General features: G+C 30.6%; 2 protein-coding genes and 1 long non-coding RNA gene across 7 annotated transcripts; 1 reads left to right on the forward strand and 2 right to left on the reverse strand.

Annotated features, from left to right (window-relative positions):
• The first annotated feature begins 221 nt into the window (after positions 1-221).
• On the forward strand, positions 222-20,885 carry LOC143899785 (uncharacterized). Its single transcript, XM_077410386.1, has 6 exons — positions 222-348; positions 1,146-1,300; positions 15,893-15,955; positions 16,041-16,125; positions 16,500-18,726; positions 19,063-20,885. The coding sequence occupies exons 5-6, from the start codon at positions 17,074-17,076 to the stop codon at positions 19,297-19,299; spliced, it is 1,890 nt and encodes a 629-aa protein (XP_077266512.1). The 5' UTR covers positions 222-348; positions 1,146-1,300; positions 15,893-15,955; positions 16,041-16,125; positions 16,500-17,073; the 3' UTR covers positions 19,300-20,885.
• Positions 7,604-9,802, reverse strand: LOC143899833 (uncharacterized). The gene is made up of 3 exons (XR_013257611.1): positions 9,628-9,802; positions 9,343-9,548; positions 7,604-8,292 (listed from the first exon to the last, which is right to left on the reverse strand). It is a non-coding gene; the product is annotated as an uncharacterized LOC143899833 (long non-coding RNA).
• Positions 11,152-16,041, reverse strand: Vps51 (vacuolar protein sorting 51). Of its 5 annotated transcripts, none has more exons than XM_077410384.1 (12): positions 15,802-16,041; positions 15,500-15,661; positions 15,084-15,199; positions 14,809-14,943; positions 14,527-14,748; positions 13,804-14,396; positions 13,418-13,631; positions 13,064-13,288; positions 12,621-12,955; positions 12,270-12,447; positions 11,586-11,698; positions 11,152-11,509 (listed from the first exon to the last, which is right to left on the reverse strand). In XM_077410384.1, the coding sequence occupies exons 3-12, from the start codon at positions 15,162-15,164 to the stop codon at positions 11,401-11,403; spliced, it is 2,205 nt and encodes a 734-aa protein (XP_077266510.1). In that variant the 5' UTR covers positions 15,165-15,199; positions 15,500-15,661; positions 15,802-16,041; the 3' UTR covers positions 11,152-11,400. The 5 variants fall into 5 exon arrangements, with proteins under 5 accessions (XP_077266510.1, XP_077266511.1, XP_077266507.1 ...); XM_077410385.1 differs by having other exon boundaries at positions 15,084-15,191; positions 15,488-15,661; XM_077410381.1 differs by having other exon boundaries at positions 15,488-15,661.
• Positions 20,886-21,032: the final 147 nt, after the last annotated feature.

Here is a 21,032-nt window from a genome sequence, read left to right on the forward strand (position 1 = left end):
AGAGCGAAAACGTGAAAAGTGAAAACTTTTATGTAACTATCTCTTTCTATTGGTGTTGAATAGAAAGAGATAAACTTTTCACTTTTCACATTTCCGTCCTAGGGGAAAAGATACATGATCGATCCCCAGGCCGCCACGTTAAAATAAGTGAAACGTGAAACTTCCTAGGGCCTCCCCTAGGATTTATATCCTTTTTCCCTAAACTACGGATTGCAGATTGCAGCTTTGCAGCCAATTGTAGAGCCCCATCTGTCGTGCATCTGCCCTATTAGTTTTACGTTTTACTTGCGTTGCGCGCAAATTCTTCGCTCTTTCTGTTTTTCTCTTTTCAAGATATATGTCGCTGAGGTAAATATATGTTGATCTCGCTGATCTCGTAATCTCGTTTCAATTATTTCAATGTACTACATCTATATACTAATATAGTCGATCGCTTTTTCGTGATCAGCCAATGTTCTGAATTTCATTCATATCACTTTGCTCGCTGCAAAAATCCTTAGAAAATTTGCGGGCGGAGGAAGAGTCCTGACTGTCCTGAGTCGGGAATTAGAAGTTTTGTCAATGTGACTCAGGACTCTTTTTCTGCCCGCAATTTTTTCTTTCTTAAGGATTTTTGCAGCCAAAATTTTCTTCTGACTCTTATACCACATTGTTAATAACTTTATCGCTCATCAGTTTTAACTTCAAAATTGTGTTCTTTTTATCAGCTTGTTCGCGCCAGGATAAAATTATTAGATTCTAAAATTGTTATTAACGCGTTTTTATTCTCCTCCCGCCAGTTATTTTGCATATGTGCCGGTAACGTCGCGTTTCCAGTATAACGACTGCTTCTCTAATTCCTACGAATACAATATTCGCGAATAAAAAAAATCAATATATAGCCACGACCTTTTTCTTTAAAAACATAAAATTAATCAACTATAAGGTCAGGCTCGTATTTGCAAGAGCATAGTGGAAAGATCAACATTTTATGTCGATCGATATCATATCGTAATTTTTTTTCCAAACTGTCGTTCAGCTGTGTATGGCTTACACGACATATATGTCGCTAATAAAGGTATATATGTCGATCTCGCTTATCTCGTCGTCATCTCGTTTCAATTATTTCAATGTACTACATACATACATAAATTACACTGTTATAGGGATGCAAAGATGCCATGCAATTAAAAACGATAGAAAGTTTGGATCTTTTTGGCGCCCACCCATGGCACGCGATAATATCAGTTAATTATGTCCACGATGAATCCAGTCCGGAGCAGTGGTCCGAGTTCTTCGTGCAAGAAAACGTTACGTAAATGTAAGTTAATTATTGATATAAATGTAGACTTAATTTACGCGGTTCATGATTACGCGTAATCATACGCGTTTATAATATGCAAACCAATTGATATCCCATATACGTTATATGTATAAAAGGCTAAATTGTGAAAAAAAAGTATTGCCACTATTCTATAATAGCCTAAACACAAATTACTATTTCTTGAAATAAATATATGTATTAAAACATCTTCAAATTTTGAAAAGAAGGGAAGAAAAAGTTTATGCAGTAGGTAAAGAATATCAATGGAACAAATCTAATGTATGTTTTTATTATACACAAATATATAGCAATATATAATCCTTTTTATTGATAAATCCAAACTGAATATAAATTAAAGTTTTACGATAAAATAAAACTAAATTATGTATCTAATATATGTGTTTCTCACAGTTTATATCATAAAATTAATTTTTACATTAAACATTTCTCATCTTTATTGATATAAAGTAAAGTAAAAATGCAAACGTATATGTATATACATATAGAAATAAATATATATAAGTTATAAATTATTATTTATTATACACTCAATCTTATATAATATAATAATTTAATATTTATACATTACGCGCGTGTACGTATAAATCTAATTTTAAAAAATCATGTTATGTTAAATAATCACTGGATTATATTTTATGACTTTTATCATTACTATAAATATTATCGTTATTATATAATATTAGAAAAGATGTTAAAAAGAAGAAGAAATAAGTCCATTTTTATTAAAAATATCTCTAAAACATTTTGGAATTAATAATGTGAAATATTGTGAAAAAACGCAACGAAAATATCCGGAGTTCTTCTGTTGCTTCTTATTGTTAGATCACGAATAAAAGTTGACATGCGTCCCGACCCGTTGATAAGCACTTGAGCAGCAGGAGATACGGTAATGTCTCGTATAGCCTAATCACTCCTGCGGCACTAGTACTTAGGAACAGGACAGGACTTAATTTTTCCTTTCCCCTTGAAGCTTCAGAGATCACATATTCTGCAAACGAAATACATAGCATAACATAAAAGATAAAACAAGAAAAATTATAATTGAAATTAAAGATTTACGATTATTACTATTATTTTTAGCTATAACTAATTTTAAAAAGATTTAACTTTATTTTCCTATCAAGTAATCCTTAAAAATTATTTCATAAATTTCTGTAAACAAAATATACGCACGCATCATAAAAACTGTGCAAAAGAATAAACGATAAATTTTAGTGATCTGTAGAACTATGAATGAAGAATACACGACAAATCTCGAGTTACCTTTTCTAAATTTGTTAATAAGATCCTTCAACGTTTCTGCAACGCACATTGCTATATATATATGAAATATTTGGTGCATTTATCATTAACTGTTTATACGATAATGACGGAAGAAATCTTTATAGGCTTATTTTGTGTGAAATAAAAAAAAAATAACGTGTGTCACACATGCAATGTGTTCGTGAATTACTGAGTTCCTCCGCCAATTATCTAATCTCACTGAGTATTACTGGCAATATGGACTTATTAGGATTAATTAAGATTTTCTCTCTTTCTCACTCTCCCTTTGCTTCTCTGGTCCTTCTTTTTTTTTGGTTTTTTTTTCTCCTTTTCCCCTTTCTTTTATCATACATGTATATGCGCACATATCTCTAAAAGAAAGAAAACGAGAGAAAGAGGAAGAAGGAAAGGAAGAAAGAAAGATTATTGCTTTTTCTTATGTATAAATTAAAGAATATAAAAAATTAAATATAGAAAATCTATGTATCTAAACTAATGTATCTAAACTAATATCTATGTATATAAACGTTGTAATAATATGGTAATAACTAATATTTTTCAAAGAAGAATTTTATAAATAGTTGTAAGATACTTAAAATTAAATTGAAAATTTGGTCTCTTACCAAATCTTCTGTGAAGGAAAGTCTGTGAAATTATTTAAAAACTTAGCAGCTGGACACCCAGTATACGGTGATGATGCAATGGCAGACGTACTCTATTAAAACAACCTCGAGAAATCATTAAAGTCGTCCACTGTATTCTCCTTTCTCTCTCAATAGTATTCCTTCTTTCTTTTCACCCTCATTCTCTCATCAGGATTACTGGAACATATTTCAATTTTCACGTTTAATTCTTTTATAGTATACATGCATCTCTTCATATTATTATTGAAAATAATATAAAAAACATAATATAATAATCATTTTTTATAGTAACATATCAAATAATATATATCTAATATAAATAATATGTAAATATGTTATAACATAAAATTACATAAAATAACTATATATTTCGTAAATTCATATATGGAGGGATAAAAGCCATAGTGGTGTAAGTCAAATTTTTAAAAATATTGATTCGTGTGCATGATAGATGCAATTTATATATTGCAATCTATACAATATATAAATTGCATCCATATATATATATATATATATATATATATATATATATGCACGCAATTCAATACTTTAAAAAATTTGACCTACACCGCTATAGCTTTTACATCTTTATATATATTAATTTTATAATAAATATATATCTCGCACATATTTATTTATATGTATTTTGTTGTTCAGGCGCCCATGCGCGCGCGCGCGCGTGTGTGTTTCTGAAAATATTGAAAAACATTTTTTTACTGTTTTCTAAACATTTGGATATTTTTTTACAATGTAGAAAAATAAAATTAGTTTAAAGTGAAGTCGAAGCTCATATTATTACAAAGATGAGAGAGCAAAGAAGTGAGGGTACAATTGAATCTTTGATTTCGCTGCGTTCCGTGTTTGGCAAGCGGGTTTCTCTTTTTATCAAACGTTCTATTCATCATTCATAGCCTAGCTAGAAATCGTTCTGGTATCAAGATTGCATAAGATGCAATGTGAAAATGTAAAATATATAAATTAAGAACTGGTCGAGTTTAATATAATGAAGTGAAAAATAATAAGTGATAAAAAATAAACAAATAAACAAAATGTTATGTAAATAATATGTATAATTGAACATGAAAAAATCTGATATAGCATACAAATTAATATTATGTTTATAATAATAATACGTATGCTTGTGCGCGCGATGTGAACATTCTATAATAAAATTTTTCAAATAATATTATATACAAGAATATATATTTTTTATATTTATATATATATGCAATACACAAGTATATTTTAAATTAAATTTTTTTTTTTTTTAAATATATGTATAAGTAAAGATAATGAAAACGTTAATGAAGCAATGCATGTTGTGTTGTTTATTACTTTTTAACATCACTCGCGGATTAAATTTTAATCGTTCGTCAAAGAGGATTAGAGATTCAGCTGCAATATCGACATACCAATGCATATACAGGCTGGTATAATAATTATCGTCTTCGAAAAAAAATTGAAAACATTAAGCAAAAAATATTAAGAAAACACCAAACAAAATTAAAAATTTTATATTAATATATATTGACATTTTTTATTTTATCTTATCTCATGGAATGTCATTTAATTTAATTTTAATAAAAAATTATATAATATTGCTTTTTTTCTTGTTTAATCTATATATTCGATAAAGGTGTGTTCAAACTTACTCAAATTTATTCAATAATAATGATACACCCTGTAGCGGAACAGCTGACTTTTTTTATGTTGACAGTTGTAAAGATACGAAAAAAACAAGAGAAAAAAGAATAGATTCGCCGTGGGATAAAACAAGAATGAGAAAAAGGGTGGGAGTTGTCAATTAACGTTAATTTCTGCTAATGTCGATGGCTCCTCTCAATGTTCGTCAAACGCGCTGCACTTTCCCTCCCTTAAATTCTCTTAATTTGGAAATAACTCGTTTCTACGATAACATACTGATGTTTAGATACATTTGGGAGAAATAAGAGAAACATTTAAAAAATGAAAAATATTATTATATGGAATACAATAATAATGGTGATAATAATGATGCTAAAAAAGAAGAAAATGACAATTTCGTTTTCTAATTAACAAGTTGATTAATTATTTACATAACAGTTTAATTTTTTATTACACAACTCACTCCTTAACTCAAAGTTAATAATTAAAAAGAAATTAGAAAGAAATTACTAACAATAAATGTCACGCAACTGATTTCATTGATTCAATTTCAGTAGCCGTTAAAAAGAGTTTTGTTTTGTTTATTATAACAGCTTCTTCTCAAGTTGCTTTCTCACGGAATATATTATTGGTATTTTAACCCTAGTCGTATCTTTCCTCTCTTATGTCCTATACACTATACTATCATGTGTGCGAGGTGAAGAAGTCATCGCGATAATGAGCGGAGGCTCATGAAGAAAGCAAAGCGCATTTTCAGAATAACAAAATATATATTATATATTGTATATCTTCTAATATCAAAATGCGCTTTATTTAAAATTGAAGATTAGCAAGGAGAAAAGAAATATAACATTCTGAAATGTTTTCAAATAATTATTAATTATTTAGCACTTTGATTCGACAATGAAAAATTAATTAAGAAATAATAAAAGATTGATTAAGAATAAAAAGCAATAAAAAAATTAATTAAGGGTTAAAAATGGATTGTAGCTTGAAATTTGTTCAAAATACTTATATGAAATAAAAAAAGAACAGTAATAATAAATAATAACTATAAAAAAATGTATCTAGGTAATAATAAAGAAGAAGAAATCTCATCAATTTTGAAGGACATTAATCTGAAGTCTCCTAGAAAAAATTAGGGTCTCACATTCAATTAACAATTGCTTTCCATATATTTTGAGAATTCTCGCTTTCTTGCCGGAACAATCGCAGGAAATCGAAAATAACCTTTAACCCTTTACCGCATCGTGCGCGTATATGCAATTAATTTTGTGTTGTAATCAGAATTGTTTTAATACTTCAGAGACAATGTGCACATCTTTCTTTATTATTATCTATTATATCATTTATTTATCATGTTTAATAATCTCTAATTAATAAAGCTTTTATAGATTTTTCCATTATTTCTATATTATTTATATGGACATATGGACATTATATATAGATATTTTAATTCTTCCATGATATTTTTATCTTATAGATATACAGATAAAATTAAATTTCTTCTCATATGAATTAATTGTGATAGTAATAGCGATAGTTACAAAAACGTGGATAAAAATTTTAGTAAATATATATTATAACATAGCGTGTGATATATATATATGCTTAATACAAGTAAACAAAATTTTAACAAATATATTGATATACATAGCGCAATTAATTATTACTTTCCGAAGATTAATCTCGATGATACAGAGTACAAAGACATTTCAATAGAATACGAGCGAAACTTTAAAAATTTAATCAAGAAATTACGAACAGATAGAGGACTTAATAATCGCGTACGAGCGAATAATTAAATTATGTACAAATATACCAACTCTTTTTTTTTTTTTTTTTGCAAAAAAACCAACGAGAAACTCTTTTATCAATATAAACTAACGTAGCCAACTTCTTCACGTGCGCATTCTTCACTCCGTTCGTTCACTAAATGTGCTGAATCGCAGCTTTATTCTCGCGCGTGTTTTACGATTCTACGCGAACGGAACAAAAAAAAAGAAAGAAACTTCACTGACGAAGCACGCAGTGACTGTGCGCCGTGCACGCTTGATTAGCTTTGATATAGTGGTGCACGCACACAGCACAATTCGCCGCAACACGCACCGCGCAACGACGCGACGACGACTGAGCGCTAAGTGCCGTTGATTGGCTTGATATAGTAGGGCGCGCGAGCGCGCGGCGCAATTGGCTCCGCTGTGCGCGCGGGAAATGATTGGTCAATTTAATCCTAGAATGCGCGCCGCATTAAGCATTCAAACGGCGTTCAGTGCCTATTAACCAACTGCTCGGTGACGAGAAAGGAGATATCCACAGCTACCGTTGTTTTCTGGCAGCGTTTTCTTCTTTCTTTTTTCTTTTTTTTTTTCGTTACCCTTTCGACTAATTTAATCCTCAGAACCATTCTCCTCTGACAGCGAAAATTATACATTTTCAACCCTTAAGTAAAATAGTAAGACACATATCTCTTTCTCTATTTCTTATCTACGCCTTTCTTTCCCTCCTCCTGTTTCTCATACATTTTTATACAAAGTAAGATAAAATACCAATGTGCAATTGAGCAGAAGCAAACAATTAAGGAATGAGATAAAAATAATGGGAAAGAATGGCCCAAAAAAGTCGGAATAATATAAAAGAATAAAAGTCATTTTTATTTCTATAAACGTTAATTTGATTCACAATGTTATATCTTTTTATATAAAATATTGTTTATTTTTTTGTAATTTAATTTATCTTTGTGAAAAAAATTATGTTAATATTTGATGTATTTTAATTTCTCTTTTTAGATTCTTAATCCTAACGATCCTAACTCGCCACACTGGCCGGTCTAGTGGACCGCTGAACGTTTTTCGGTTTTCTAGTTTTCACATAATAACATAATTTTCTAGTTTTCTTATAAGTTCAGTTCAAAATCAAATCATTTTCTTGACTTGATATTATCATAAACCATTTTATTCAAAGTCTGTATTTCCAATTTCTACAGTACAAGCTTAAAAATATTAATTAGAATGAAAATGACGACAAAGCCGAGCGGTCTTACGGACCGGAGTGTGGCGAATTAAGGACTCGAAAATAAGTGTGGCTAGCTAGGGTTAAACGTTCTTTTTAATGTTAGTTACGCCACTGTTTTTTCCCCTACTTCCGTGGCTTCATCGTCGGTCACTCCGTGCCGCCATTTTTTTCTCTCCCACTCGTTCTGAGTCAATTTACCAATTGAAATCAGTGTCGGTCGCGGCACTGAATAGTCCGCCAACCGACGGCGAATGATCTTGTCTCTCCTTTCCCCTTTATTTATCTAGATGGGAGCTGTTATCAAACTATTCACCGGTCCAGTAAGGCCCTCATTCAAATTCCGCGACGAGATTACGCGTTCTCGTCGTAGATTATATCCCATAATCCCATTGATTGTCAAAACTGAAATGTAAAAAAGCATGAAAAATTTTAGAAGTTAATTAACTCGGGAATTGTAGGAAAAGGAATAAATTAAAAATTAAGGGAGTTTTTAATTTACGAAATGATTGGTTTTTATTTTTATACTCGTGCCGAGAATAAGCACACACAATTTCAGTATTCTATAAAACATCTATAAAATTTCAGTATTCTATAAACTTTATTTTCATACCAGCTTCACGTCGATTGCGCCTACTAGCATGTAAAGTAATCGTGCCAAAGTGAATTTTTCAAATCATCACCTACGGCACTACTACTTAGCATACAAATAAACTGCAAAATTAATAATTTTATTTTTTTTTTAATTATTCTTTTTAACATCATCGATTCGATCACCGATATTCTATCATATAAAATCTATATGTTACTTATATTGATATTAATTATATATCTATATTAGATACATAAATTATGCGTTAATAGATGTGTACGTTGCAGAGAGTATCGAAAGTCAAATTGATGCCTTTCAAGTTTTTTTTTCGTTAGAGTATGTATTATTTACATTTTTCAAAAAGGTATTAATGAATGCAATTTTGACAGACGTGAAAAGGATAGTTAGATTTGTGAACGCACCAACGAGCGTTCTAATGGTCCTTCGCCCATTGTTACGGTCACAAATCGAAATGTCCTTATTATCGCAATTTCCTTAAAATTCATATTGTTTTTTTAAAATCTGAAACAAAATTAGCGTAAGATTAGTACATATCAATTAGTATATATCAAAGAAATATATATATATACGTGTATATATTGTATAACTATATATTTCAATGCACACACACACACACACACACACACACACACACACACACACACACACACACACACACACACACACACACACACACACACACACACAAAATTGTGACATAAAATTCATGTGGTAGAAAAATATATTTAAAAGTAAAATTTTATATACATTAAATCTAGGAATTGACAGGTAAATATATCCAAATTTTATCCATAAAAAAATCATGTAACGAAACTTTAATATACATTAGGTATGCCACTTACGCTCTCGAAACCCTATAGCGATTTTATGACGACCGCGACTTTCCCATGCGGGTCTATTTTACCAAAGTGAAGCGATATTGCTACACAATGCCGATTACTTGCTCTTTTCTCTTTTCATTTGTCATCTTTCGATCGGACATGTATGAACGAGTTAATCGCTTATAAAGGAACCAATTTTCGAGGAATCGTCAAAGCCAGTGCGAAAGCTGAAAGTCAAAATATCGACTGTTCTCACAATATAAAACCGTATATCTTTAAAAAAAGTACGTTTTCAACAAAACCTACTCTCAACAGAGAATTGTGTTTTAAATATATATATCGTGTTGGATACTTTACGCGGATGATTTGCGAATTGCAAGCTTATTCCAGTCTTTGATACCATCAGTGCTTCACACAACTATCAATTCACTTTGACACGTCGTAGGAGTATGATTGGTATCTATATGTAGCAGCAGCCTCAGATGGAATGCCACGAGAAATTGCCAACAAGTTACACATGCACAGGTGTTTCTTAAGATATCACGTGTGTCTGCTGCCATATGTCCGTTTGTCCGTCTCTCTATCTTATTTGATATCATTTTACATTCGAGATCTCTCCGCAACGCTTTTTCAAGTAAATTTAATTTCATCCTCTTGCTATCGCAGAGCGATCTTTTTTTTGCTTTATATTATTTTCCTATTTATTATAAAATGTCAGCTCACCAATTTTCGGAAAATATTTGAGATAATAAAATGTATATAATAAAAAAAAATTAATAACATTTTTTACGTTTCTCAGAACGAAGGGATATGTTGTTCTTAATCTCACTTCGATTTAAGTTATTTTAACTTTGATTTAAACGTGAATATAGTTAAAAGTAAAAAAATAGCTTTTAGATAATACGTGTATGTATTGTTTATTGTGCGTTGAACTGTCCTTTTCTTTAAGATTAGAAATATATAAACGTAAATATTCGGTTCTTTGTAAAAAAAACTCAGAATCAAAGTTTTACGGAGCTACGGTTTGTCGAAAGCAATTCAGGGGAGCGAGTGTTATTAAATTGGATAGAATGCGGTGCGTGGGCCCAGGCCGGATACTCGCCGAATGAATCTCATCCCAAGAGAGAGGAAGTCCGAATTAAGTCGAGAGTAGCTACTGTCAAGGGGTTACAACCAAGTTCTCTCTGGTATCCCATATAAACTATAAACTTGTCGCGACCCCATTCGTCTCTTGATTGATCGATAATATTTTAATGAATTATGGTACTGTGAAGATATTGTCATATTGTGTCGAATTGTGCTGTGAAATATAACAGATGATAAAAATAAAAAATTCAAACCAACAATACGTAAAATGATAAAAGTGATTATGGCTTTCCATTTACTGACACACAAGTTACCACAAGTGTCGTTCTGTCTTTGTTACTCATTGAATGCCGAGAAAGATAGAACGTCGTTTGTGTCGACTTGTGTCATTAAATGGAAGCACCCAATGTAGACAAAATAAGAAAAAGCATAAACAAAGCAAAATAAAACTCGTAAAATGTATTGTAATAATTTTTAATAACAAGGTAACATAATATATAATTTTTTTTTTTAAGAACTTAAAAGAAACGAACTCGGCGGAAAAATTTGACAGAATGTGATAATAGAAGAATCAAGACTTATTAAAATTATTCTGTGACCCTGAGCTGCTTCTTACATTATACTATTTCTAATAGTTTCATATTTTGAGAGAGGTGGGAACGATTAAAGAAAAAAAAAGGAATAGCAAACTAATTTCATAAAAGAGTAGAAAAAGATGAAAAGAAAAGAATATAGAGATTTTTTAATAAGAGATTATTTATTATAATAAATGCAACTGTGTGCTTATTGTGCTTAAACTTAATTCTAACTTTTTAAACATATTTCTATATACATATATATTACATGATATTTATTTAAATATCGTAATTACTATAATTATTATTTCATGATATTTTATAAATTATATTACACGCATTTTACTATCTATGACATACTTCTATATGCAATTGTACAAGATTGTTAAATTATGAGCAATTTGTAATTGCTCATAATTTAACCTCTTTCGCAAATAATGTCCACCACGCTGGGCTCCATCAAAACAGGGTCCAAACATCTATGTACTGCGCTACCTAAAATCTCGTCCAGCAAAAAGTGAACCACACTACAAACAATAACATTAGCATAAATATAACTAAATTATTTATTTTTATTTACAAAGTGTTAAATCGAAATCTTACTTTTCATCTAACACAAATGGCCACAAATAAGTTTGCAAATAATGAGTGTCTACTTGGATTTGTTGTAAACCGTACTTGCTGAATGTTCGTAATCTTACACCCTCGAGGAAAGTCTGTGTACAAAAATTACCAGAAAATATTAAAGAAAATTAATAATTATATGATTTTATTATTTAATATAACAACTTTTTTATATAACAATAATTCCTTTATATAATAATATCTTATAATCTTATAAAAAATTACTGTTATATAAAAAGATATTGATTTACATTTTTATTCAACTAGATGTAAGCATGGCAAAAGCATGAAACATATTGCGTAGTGAACGCTGACAGAGTTGGAAGGATGAATCAACTTCATAAAGTGAATAATGACTGTGCTATTTTGTCATTGCGACTACTCTGCACCTGAGCGATCATTACGCCAGTACATTGCCTGCTAAAAATTTTATTCTGCACGAATTTTTACCGCTTTATACATTAGAAAATAATATAAAAAATAATCATATTATATAAATAAAAAACGAATACATCAAGCTAATATTGATCTAATTAATAACAAAATAATGAATAAAAATAAATAAGTAAAAATTTAATATAAAATAACATTATATTACATTAAATATAAAGTATTATTTTATTATTATTATTAAAGTAGTATCTATATTATTATTAATATCACCTTTAAGCTTATTTTGATGATTCCTGTTAGAATAGATGCCTTGTTGAATTGCACAGATGAGAATATTTCGATTCGTTCGGAAAATAGTTTGTGAATATTCGTCACTAGAGAGGAATCGATGTGGCTAGGTGTGTAGGATGACCAATTTGATCTATAGTGTTGCCTAGATATGCTAACACTAGAATAAATTTCGATTATATACTCCAAAGCCAGCATTTAACGATCAAAAATAATAAATTTCAGAATATGAATGAAAAATTACATATTGTACATATTTATAAAACCTCTAACGATTTGTATTATTATATTTTATATCAACAAGTGAAAATTATTCAAGTGAAAATCTTTTACCTATGAGTCTTCCTACTACTATCGCTACTTCTATCGACCTGACCATCATTGTTGTTATATAAAGCGGCAACTTGCGCATCAATGGCAGTTACATCTTCAACAACCCTCTTCATAACAGCTCTCACGGTTCTGGGTTCAATTGTATGCAACCAATCTCTGGTCTCTACAGATTTCCTCAGCATTTGTGATACTGCTAATCCCTGAATTCGCACATAATGATTCAACAAATTCTGAGCAGCCTCTTGAAAACGATCGCATATTTCTGACTCGGGAGTTATGATATTTTCCGAAGTCACATATTGATCGATATTAAAAAGATCGTCAAATTTCGTGAGCTACAAAGCGCACAAATAAAATACATCACTATATCATTATCATATAAAAACACTTTTATGATGCATTATCATTAAAACATTTTTTTTAATCTTTTTATCTTTAAATACCAGATGACGGACGTTGCTCTCCTTATACTCGATGCACATTTTACTGAGCAGAAGTAATAAAGTAGGCGGAAATTTTGATACGTCGGATCCATTGCAAAATCCAGCTACCGTAGCTGTGAGATGATGTAGAAAACCGATTACTAATCCTTCTCTCACTTCATCCACACAGAAACTTTGCAAAAATTGTGTTTTTATACTATTTGGCAAGTCTAGCTGTAAAAATACCTAGAACAATTATAACCAATTTAAATTTCCATCGTTCACATTTACACATTTGAGAAATGAAAGGTAAGGAAATAAGAAACCTAAAAAATTGAATAAAGAGTAATTGAATCAGAGTTTGGAGAAACAAACCGATAAATCTTGTAGGACTCCTTTAACTTTTTCTATAGTGGGCATAATGAGCATAGCCTGAAGTTCCGATAAACCATCGTCGCTATCTTGTGGGACTTTAGCAGCTAAAGTCTGCCTTACTTTCGCTAAAATCTCACTCAAGTGTTGTTTCAAACTATGCAAATGGTTGCGACATTGTTTTCGGCCAGCATTTACAACAAGATCAGTTCCAATTCTGCAAAATAATTATCTTAATTTACTTTACTAGTCTTTTATTTGCGATTACCACTTATTATATGCTATTTATAATATACTAGTTTTATTTATTATGCCATTCTATCTTTACACATAGATTTTATATTCCAAATTACTTTTATACTTTATTTAATGTTTTTTCCCCATTATACCTGGCAAAGTCTGTTTCCTTGGACAACATATTCATTTCTTGCAGTTTACGATGAAATTTGTCAAGAGCTCTTACTAAAATCGCTGTATCAGCTACATCCTCAACTCTTTTGCCCATCAAATCAAAATATTTTTTCATATTGCTCACAATAAACTTATTCAAGTGATCCACAGCTCTTATTTCAAAGTCATCAACTAAATCGTTGTCTTCCAATGGTCGATTTATGAATATATCCTTATAGGAAGTTACAATCAAGCATAAATTATTGAGAAATCCCGAAGAAGCCATGTCTACGAACTCTATAATATCATTTTCGCACATATCTTTCAAAATATCTAATTGTTCTGTTAATCTTCCTTCGGCATGTATCAGGAATTCAGTGCATAATGAATCAGCTGGTTCTTTCAACTGCAGTAAAAGGTCTATATTTTCGGCTAAAGCCTTAGTGGAAGCGTCTCTCTTATGAAATTGTAATCTAAGTTTAGATTTTAATTCTTCCAAAATGTCCTCGCAATCTTTTTGGATGCCTTGGAAGGATGGCATGTTACTGTATTGATTTAAAACTCTTTGTGCATGAACGTAATCTTGAACTGCCTGAAAAGTAATCGCTTATCGCTTATAATTTAAAAACTAAAAATTGGCGTAAGAAATGTTATATTATTATTATTATTACATGTTATATATTATACATATTATACATTCATATATAAAAAAATATACGTACTTCTGCATATTTTTCTTCATTCATTTTGTCCTTAAGATTGCCAGGCAGTTTAAAAAGAAACTGCAATTTTTTCAACAGAGTGTGTACAGAGGACAGTTTAGCAATTTGCTGTCTTGTTCCGTGTAAAGTTGAAGAGATCTGCTCCGAAAAAGAAGTGATGCTTTCCATATTCTTGGCTAAAAGATCCATACTATCCTCCATCTCCTTGAAATCTGTCTTCATCTAAAATGTATTTAGAAAATTAAAAATGAATCTAATATAATTTCATAAAAGATGATTTACCTTGCGTATAGTATCCGTAGCAGATATAAACTTATTATAATTTTCGTATACCAAAGTCTGCATGTCGGAATGTAAAGCTTGAGTGTTTTTTATTATTTCTGCTTCGCGATCCATAATTTGCTTTAGCGTGCAGTCCTATATATAATAACACCGATAAATAATCGAAAAAAGTGTAAGCAGCATCTTGCTTTATTATATAAAATACAAGATATATTCCTTCAAATATGTATAAAGAATGAAGGGCTTGTTTATAGAACTTATTTAAGTAAACTTACCTTTAACAACTTTTGAAAATACATGTCAGAATTGAAATGTTGCCCATTGATGTCATAGGGATTATTAGTACTTTCTGCCATCTTTTGCCAATCTTTTAAATCTCTAATCTGTCAGACTTTTAGGTAATAAAAAATAATATTGATAAAAGAAATTAAATGGAATCTTGTGTAAAATCAAAGAATCGAAGAATTGATTTACCCCCATAAACTATCTTAAATCTATATTTAAAAAAATGAAGATTTCACAAAAACCCCAATATAAGCTTGCAAGTTGTATGTACATACAATTTTCCCATTTTGCTAAAACTATAGTCTGGAGATTATATATGTAGATATAAATGGATAATTTGTCAAACTCTCTCTTTCTCCACTGCATATAAGGTATTAGTACTAAAATGTGTTACCTGTTGTAATACCTTAGAAGATGTTTAAATACACTTCGCATAAAGCTGAACAAACTTGGGTCCTTGGACAAATGGTTTATAATCCTTATAACATTGTAACTGCAACGGAGCCAAAAGGATGGCGAGATTCATGTATGATATTTTTCTCCAGAAAGTCAACGACTACATATAGCACTAAAGAAAAATGTAATGAATTAATTGATGCCTCATTGCCACGTCGCGATTTTTCATTACAAGTAATACTTTGGTTACTAGTGTACTCATTCCCCCAACCAACAATATTAATTTTATTATTTATATGCGTATATACGTACATTTTTCACTCTCATGAGAGAGTGAACTATTTTATCTTATTAACGCATTAACAAGTGTCGGCAGCTATCAAACTGTCTGTGATATTTGTAGGTTAAGTCTCTGTATGCTTTTTATCTCAGTGCTTGAGGAGTGCTCTAGATTCAAAGCACGAAGGTAACATAACCTTAAATCATCGTATGAAAGCGCAACAAGTGCACGAAACTCCTGAAATAAATTTACAATATCTTTCCAATAATAGATATTTTCCAAATCTCGATGAAATAAAGACTTTGAAGTGCTCTCTGGAATTTTATTCGCTACATAAAAAACAATTTGATTAAAAGGTAAGATTATAAATGGTCGTACGTACTCTCTTTTGGTAGAACAAACTTTGAAACTGCAACAAAATAGAAAGAACGACCGCGAATTTCGTGAAACTGTGAGAGAAGTAATACAATCAGTTTTAAATTGAGCTCAATCTCGTTGCTATCGCTTTTATTGACTGAATTTTTTGAATTTTCTATACTTAACCTCTTTCGAGCCCAAAAAACGAACACAAGAGCAAAGAATTATTATAAATTAATTAATAACAAGTAATATATAATTAATTTTAAAGTATAACATAGATGTAAAGCACAAACCAGTGTCTTTAAGTTGTTTTTGTTTTCTCTTATTTATTGACTGTAAACATCTTCGATATAATTCGAATTATTTTCAGAGTTGCAACAGAAGAATAATTGTGAAGAGCCGATTAAGAATTCTGTCTCGAGATGCAGAGTTAATTTCTGCATCAATTGTACCATGAATCGTGACGAGGAAGAACTTCTTCAAAAAGAAAATCTTTGGAAATTATAATTTAAATTGTGAACTGTGAAAAAGACTCGTAATTTGAAAATTTCTTGAACTGTGAGAATAACAGTTTTGATTGTGTTATAAAGAGAAAATATTTGATAGCTATTATATCAATTTTAAACTTTGAAAAGGAAAGATTTAATCTCTCTCTGTTTTAATATGTGACAACTCTAATTTAAAACGAAGAAAAAGATTGGTAAAGGCTTAGTTTCTGAAAGCAGCGACTTAACTATAAACTATGGACAAAAAAGATCTGAGAATTTTTTTATATTTGTGGACCACTCTTTCAACTATGAAAAAAAAAGATTCAAAAACCATATTTTCAAGATAAAGCTACAAAAATGAATAATTCAAAAGCTGCTTGATTTTTCAGATTTATAACTTGAATTTTGAACTACGAGCCAGATTGATTTGCTTTTGAGAGCTACAATATCTCAATCATGCCACATCCTTGCGTCGTCTGCGGCCGTTCACGCATGAATCCTAATAATCGCGAGGAGGAGTACATGTTTTTCGGCTTTCCGGTGAATGACGAAACTCGTTGCTGTCGTTGGTTAGAGTTCTGTGGCCGTGAGGACCTCTACAAACTCACAAAAAAGCAGCTTCTTCAGCGTATGATCTGCTCCAAGCATTTTCAGCCCAAAGATTTCCTTAATGAATATTTGGATCGTTTAAATTCCAATGCAGTTCCATCGGTTTATGATCCTAAGCAAAGCCTGTACAATATAACATGTGTTCTTTGTGGAAGAACACGAAGAGATCCACCTTCAGCGAATTACGATGGAACAACCTTTCATCATTTTCCTGGAGAAGAATTCCGCTGTCTTAAATGGTTGGACTTTGTTGGTGTGGATTCTTATTACAGGCTAACAAGGAAGGAAATACTTTTCTGCTATATCTGTTCCAAACATTTTGTTCGTTCGCAATTTGTACCAGGATTTAAGGGAAGATTGACAGAAAATGCAGTTCCTAGTATTCGTGATTCAGACCAATTGGATCAAACAGAATCATCTATTATCGAGTCACAGGCTGAACCAAGACTTTTCAGCCCTTCAGATAAAAGCAAAAAGCTGGAACCGCTGTCTAATAAGGTATTGGAAAGCCAGGCTTGTGCAGCTTGTGGTCGGTTAAGATCTGATCCGAGGAACAAAATTGAACGTTACAAGTTCCATCCATTCCCGGCATACGAAATAGGTCGATGTTTGCGCTGGTGTCAATTCTTGGGCCGGGAAGATTTACTTAAAATGTCGCCCAACCAAATACGCAAACTCGTACTTTGTTCAAAACATTTTCAGACCGGCCAAAGCTTCCACAAAGTCGGCCCATGTGATGCGGTTCCCACAATTAAGGACATTTCTGAATCTGAAAATATTATGGAACAAAATGAGGATGATCAGGACCTTGGAGAAGTCGGCAAAGACCCTTCCAAAGTTCTTAAGCGTTGCTCCAGGCCATTGGTATCCAGCAAAAAACCAAAAATAGACAACAAACCTGCGCCATTAGCAAAGAAACGAGGAAAATCCCGAAGACCGACTTCTATTAATATTCCTAGACCTATGCCCAGCAATTTAGAGGGCCAAGTGATTAGAAAACTACCTCTTCCATCTACAACCAATTGGAAGTTCCAGTTTGGAGATCAACTCCAGCCAATTACAGTTAATAATATCCCTTCGAATATTATAAATAATCAGGCAAATATTAAAAAAATTATAGTGCCGTTTACCGGAGATATATCAACTCTTGGTACTCCGATACCAGTTCATAGTTTATCAAGTATTCCCCCAGGACTACTAATCAAAATAAATTTGCCAGAACAAGAACAGCAACCACAACAACAGCAGAAATTGTCAAAGGCGAAAAAGCAAAACAAGACAAGGAACGTGACAAGTAGTCCAAATGAACTTGAAATTTGGGAAAAGAATAACGGTCAAGCTTCTGTTACGTTACAAAATACGAAACGAAATAAAGATAAAAATTTAGTGGAGCTTCTATCAATTTCTTCAGAACCTGCAGAAGAGACTTTTCATTCTAATGAAATAGAAATGCAGGATGAAGTGATTCCGCAGTTGGAGATTTTAGAAGACGGAGTACAGGTCAGTGTTGAACAAAATATTTTCTTGTTTGTTATTAATAACGATTATATGATTATACGAATATACAATTGCAAATGTATTTAGGAATAACAATTATTTGTAACTTCGTAATTGTATTTTTAGTAATTAAAATGTCACCGATAATTTAGAACAATCAAGTTTATACATATAAGCAGTGTCCTTTTCTTGTAAATTAAATACAATAATATACAAGTGTGGTAAAATGACAATTGAAATATATGAAAATTAACGAATAGATAAATAAAAAATTATTTTGCATTTGTAATTGTATTCATGAATAATAATTCACTTTAATAACTCTTAATACTTATGCAGGTAAAAGGACAACAGTATTTCGAGGAGTTGGAGAAAGTGAAGAAAATGTCGGCGAAGAGAAAGAAATTAAAGCGACAAAAAAGAATTTCGGGAACCACGAGAAGAACTATGTTTCCTATCAAGAGTGAAATTAAATATTTCTTTAGAAAAATGATACCGCTAATGCGTCGGCTACCGACACAGGCTAGGGCGACGTTGAAATTGTCAATCGTTAACATGGTAATCGATCAACTCTGAAGTTGCAAAAATATATATTTTAGAATCAAGATTTTTACATAAGCTTGTTGATTAGAAAATACTTGACGAAATTTACGAGTATTATTGCACGAATTGCTTGCATCTTTTTGAAAACAAATATTTAATACACTTTCTTGGCGAGACAAGCTCTTCAATTACTTTGTCATATAGGATAATGTTCAAGAATTCCTCAAAAGTTTGCTTATTTATTTGAACAATACAAACGATTGAAAAATGTTTCGCAAAATAACTTTTAAAAATAAAGAAAAAATCCAAGAATTGAATTATAATTTTATGTTTTGTGCATAAATAATGATTACAAAAATAATTTGTTACATTTCTACGAATTAACTATCGATGCATATTTATAAGCTCATAATTTAATATTTGTAGCAAAAACTCAATTTAAGCATTAAAGTTAATAATGATAATGTTGTTTGTGATAGTTTTGTCAATAATTTGTATACAGCAAAATTTAAAAGCCACGATATAAATAAATTTGAATGATATAAATAAATACAAATGTAATTTTGCGAAAAATTGTGCAATCAATTTTGGAAATGGCGTTTCTTAGAACAAAGAGATCGTCGAGCAAAAAAGTTTTTAGATTTTGAAATACATTTCTAAAAGTCACTATGATTATCTTTCACAAAATTAGATAATTTACAAATTTGTCGTTTTTGTCACCGATTCAAAAGTCCTCTTTTAATTTTATTTAATAAGTTTAATAAACGCACATATTAATTAGCTGCGTGTTCTGTATTAATAATGGTGGGTGGATGTATGTGTGCGCTCGCGCGTTACTACATACACACACACACATGCACCGCTAGTGCACATTTTATAGTGTGAAAATGGCAATTGACAGAGAAATTGTGCTACAAAGGAGAACCATTGTTGTGTATATTTTTTTCTTTCCCTCTAAGGTAGCGGTAATCTTCATATTTTATTTTTCAATTATGGATTTCTGGTCCTTCTTGGACAATGTAATATATACGATATGATGAAATATCTGATGATATTATACATATTATAGATAAAGACCTTTTTTAGTAGAGATAGATGCCACAAGCAAATTATATATAAATATCTTCAAATCTTTCACAGTTTATGGAGGTGTCTTCTTGATAGACGATCTAAAGAAACTTTTTGAAAGTAATTAACGATTGCTTGAAAAGAAATGTATAATCAAAGATACCTTTCAAGTATAAACACAGTTTCTCTGCCAAATGAAATAAACACAGATCTTGCAGAGATTTATATGAATGCTTGAGCTATATACGCGTACACTGTATAATAATCATTAAATATATTATTTTTAAGGAATATTTCTTCTCTACAACACACAATACGTAAATTCATTTGTAAAAGAAGAAAAACAATCTCTCTTTCGAGATACATAGATATATGTTCATAATCGAAGAATATTATTTTTACTATGTATTTATATAAGGCATTAATAATATTAATAATTGTAACAATATTATTATAAATAAAATTTATGTTAAGTGAAACAATTTTTATAAATTGGTTCATAGATTTAATTCTTATTATGTTTATTAAATAAATAGTTTTCATCTACTAACTACATAGCGTTATTCCTTAATGAAAAATAAGTTAAAAAGTTCTGAATTGTTTTTTCTAATGCTCAATAAAGGAAGCATTATTAAATAAAATCCAACCGATCAATGTTCTTTCTTAAACGGATATGGTCATAATAAAAATAAATTACG

This window comes from Temnothorax americanus, unplaced genomic scaffold (genome assembly GCF_048541705.1).
Source record: "Temnothorax americanus isolate GAGA-0224 unplaced genomic scaffold, ASM4854170v1 Scaffold29, whole genome shotgun sequence".
Classification (NCBI taxonomy): domain Eukaryota; kingdom Metazoa; phylum Arthropoda; class Insecta; order Hymenoptera; family Formicidae; genus Temnothorax; species Temnothorax americanus.

Coding starts and splice junctions, on each gene's coding strand:
- Vps51 (XM_077410384.1), bottom strand. CDS start 15,164: ATGGCAGAAAGTACTAATAATCCCTATGACATCAATGGGCAACATTTC. Junction 13,632..13,803: donor AAGGAAACAGACTTTGCCAG/GTATAATGGGGA, acceptor ATTATTTTGCAG/AATTGGAACTGATCTTGTTG. Junction 11,699..12,269: donor TCATCAAAATAAGCTTAAAG/GTGATATTAATA, acceptor TTTTGTACACAG/ACTTTCCTCGAGGGTGTAAG.
- LOC143899785 (XM_077410386.1), top strand. CDS start 17,074: ATGCCACATCCTTGCGTCGTCTGCGGCCGTTCACGCATGAATCCTAAT. Junction 18,727..19,062: donor TTTTAGAAGACGGAGTACAG/GTCAGTGTTGAA, acceptor ATACTTATGCAG/GTAAAAGGACAACAGTATTT.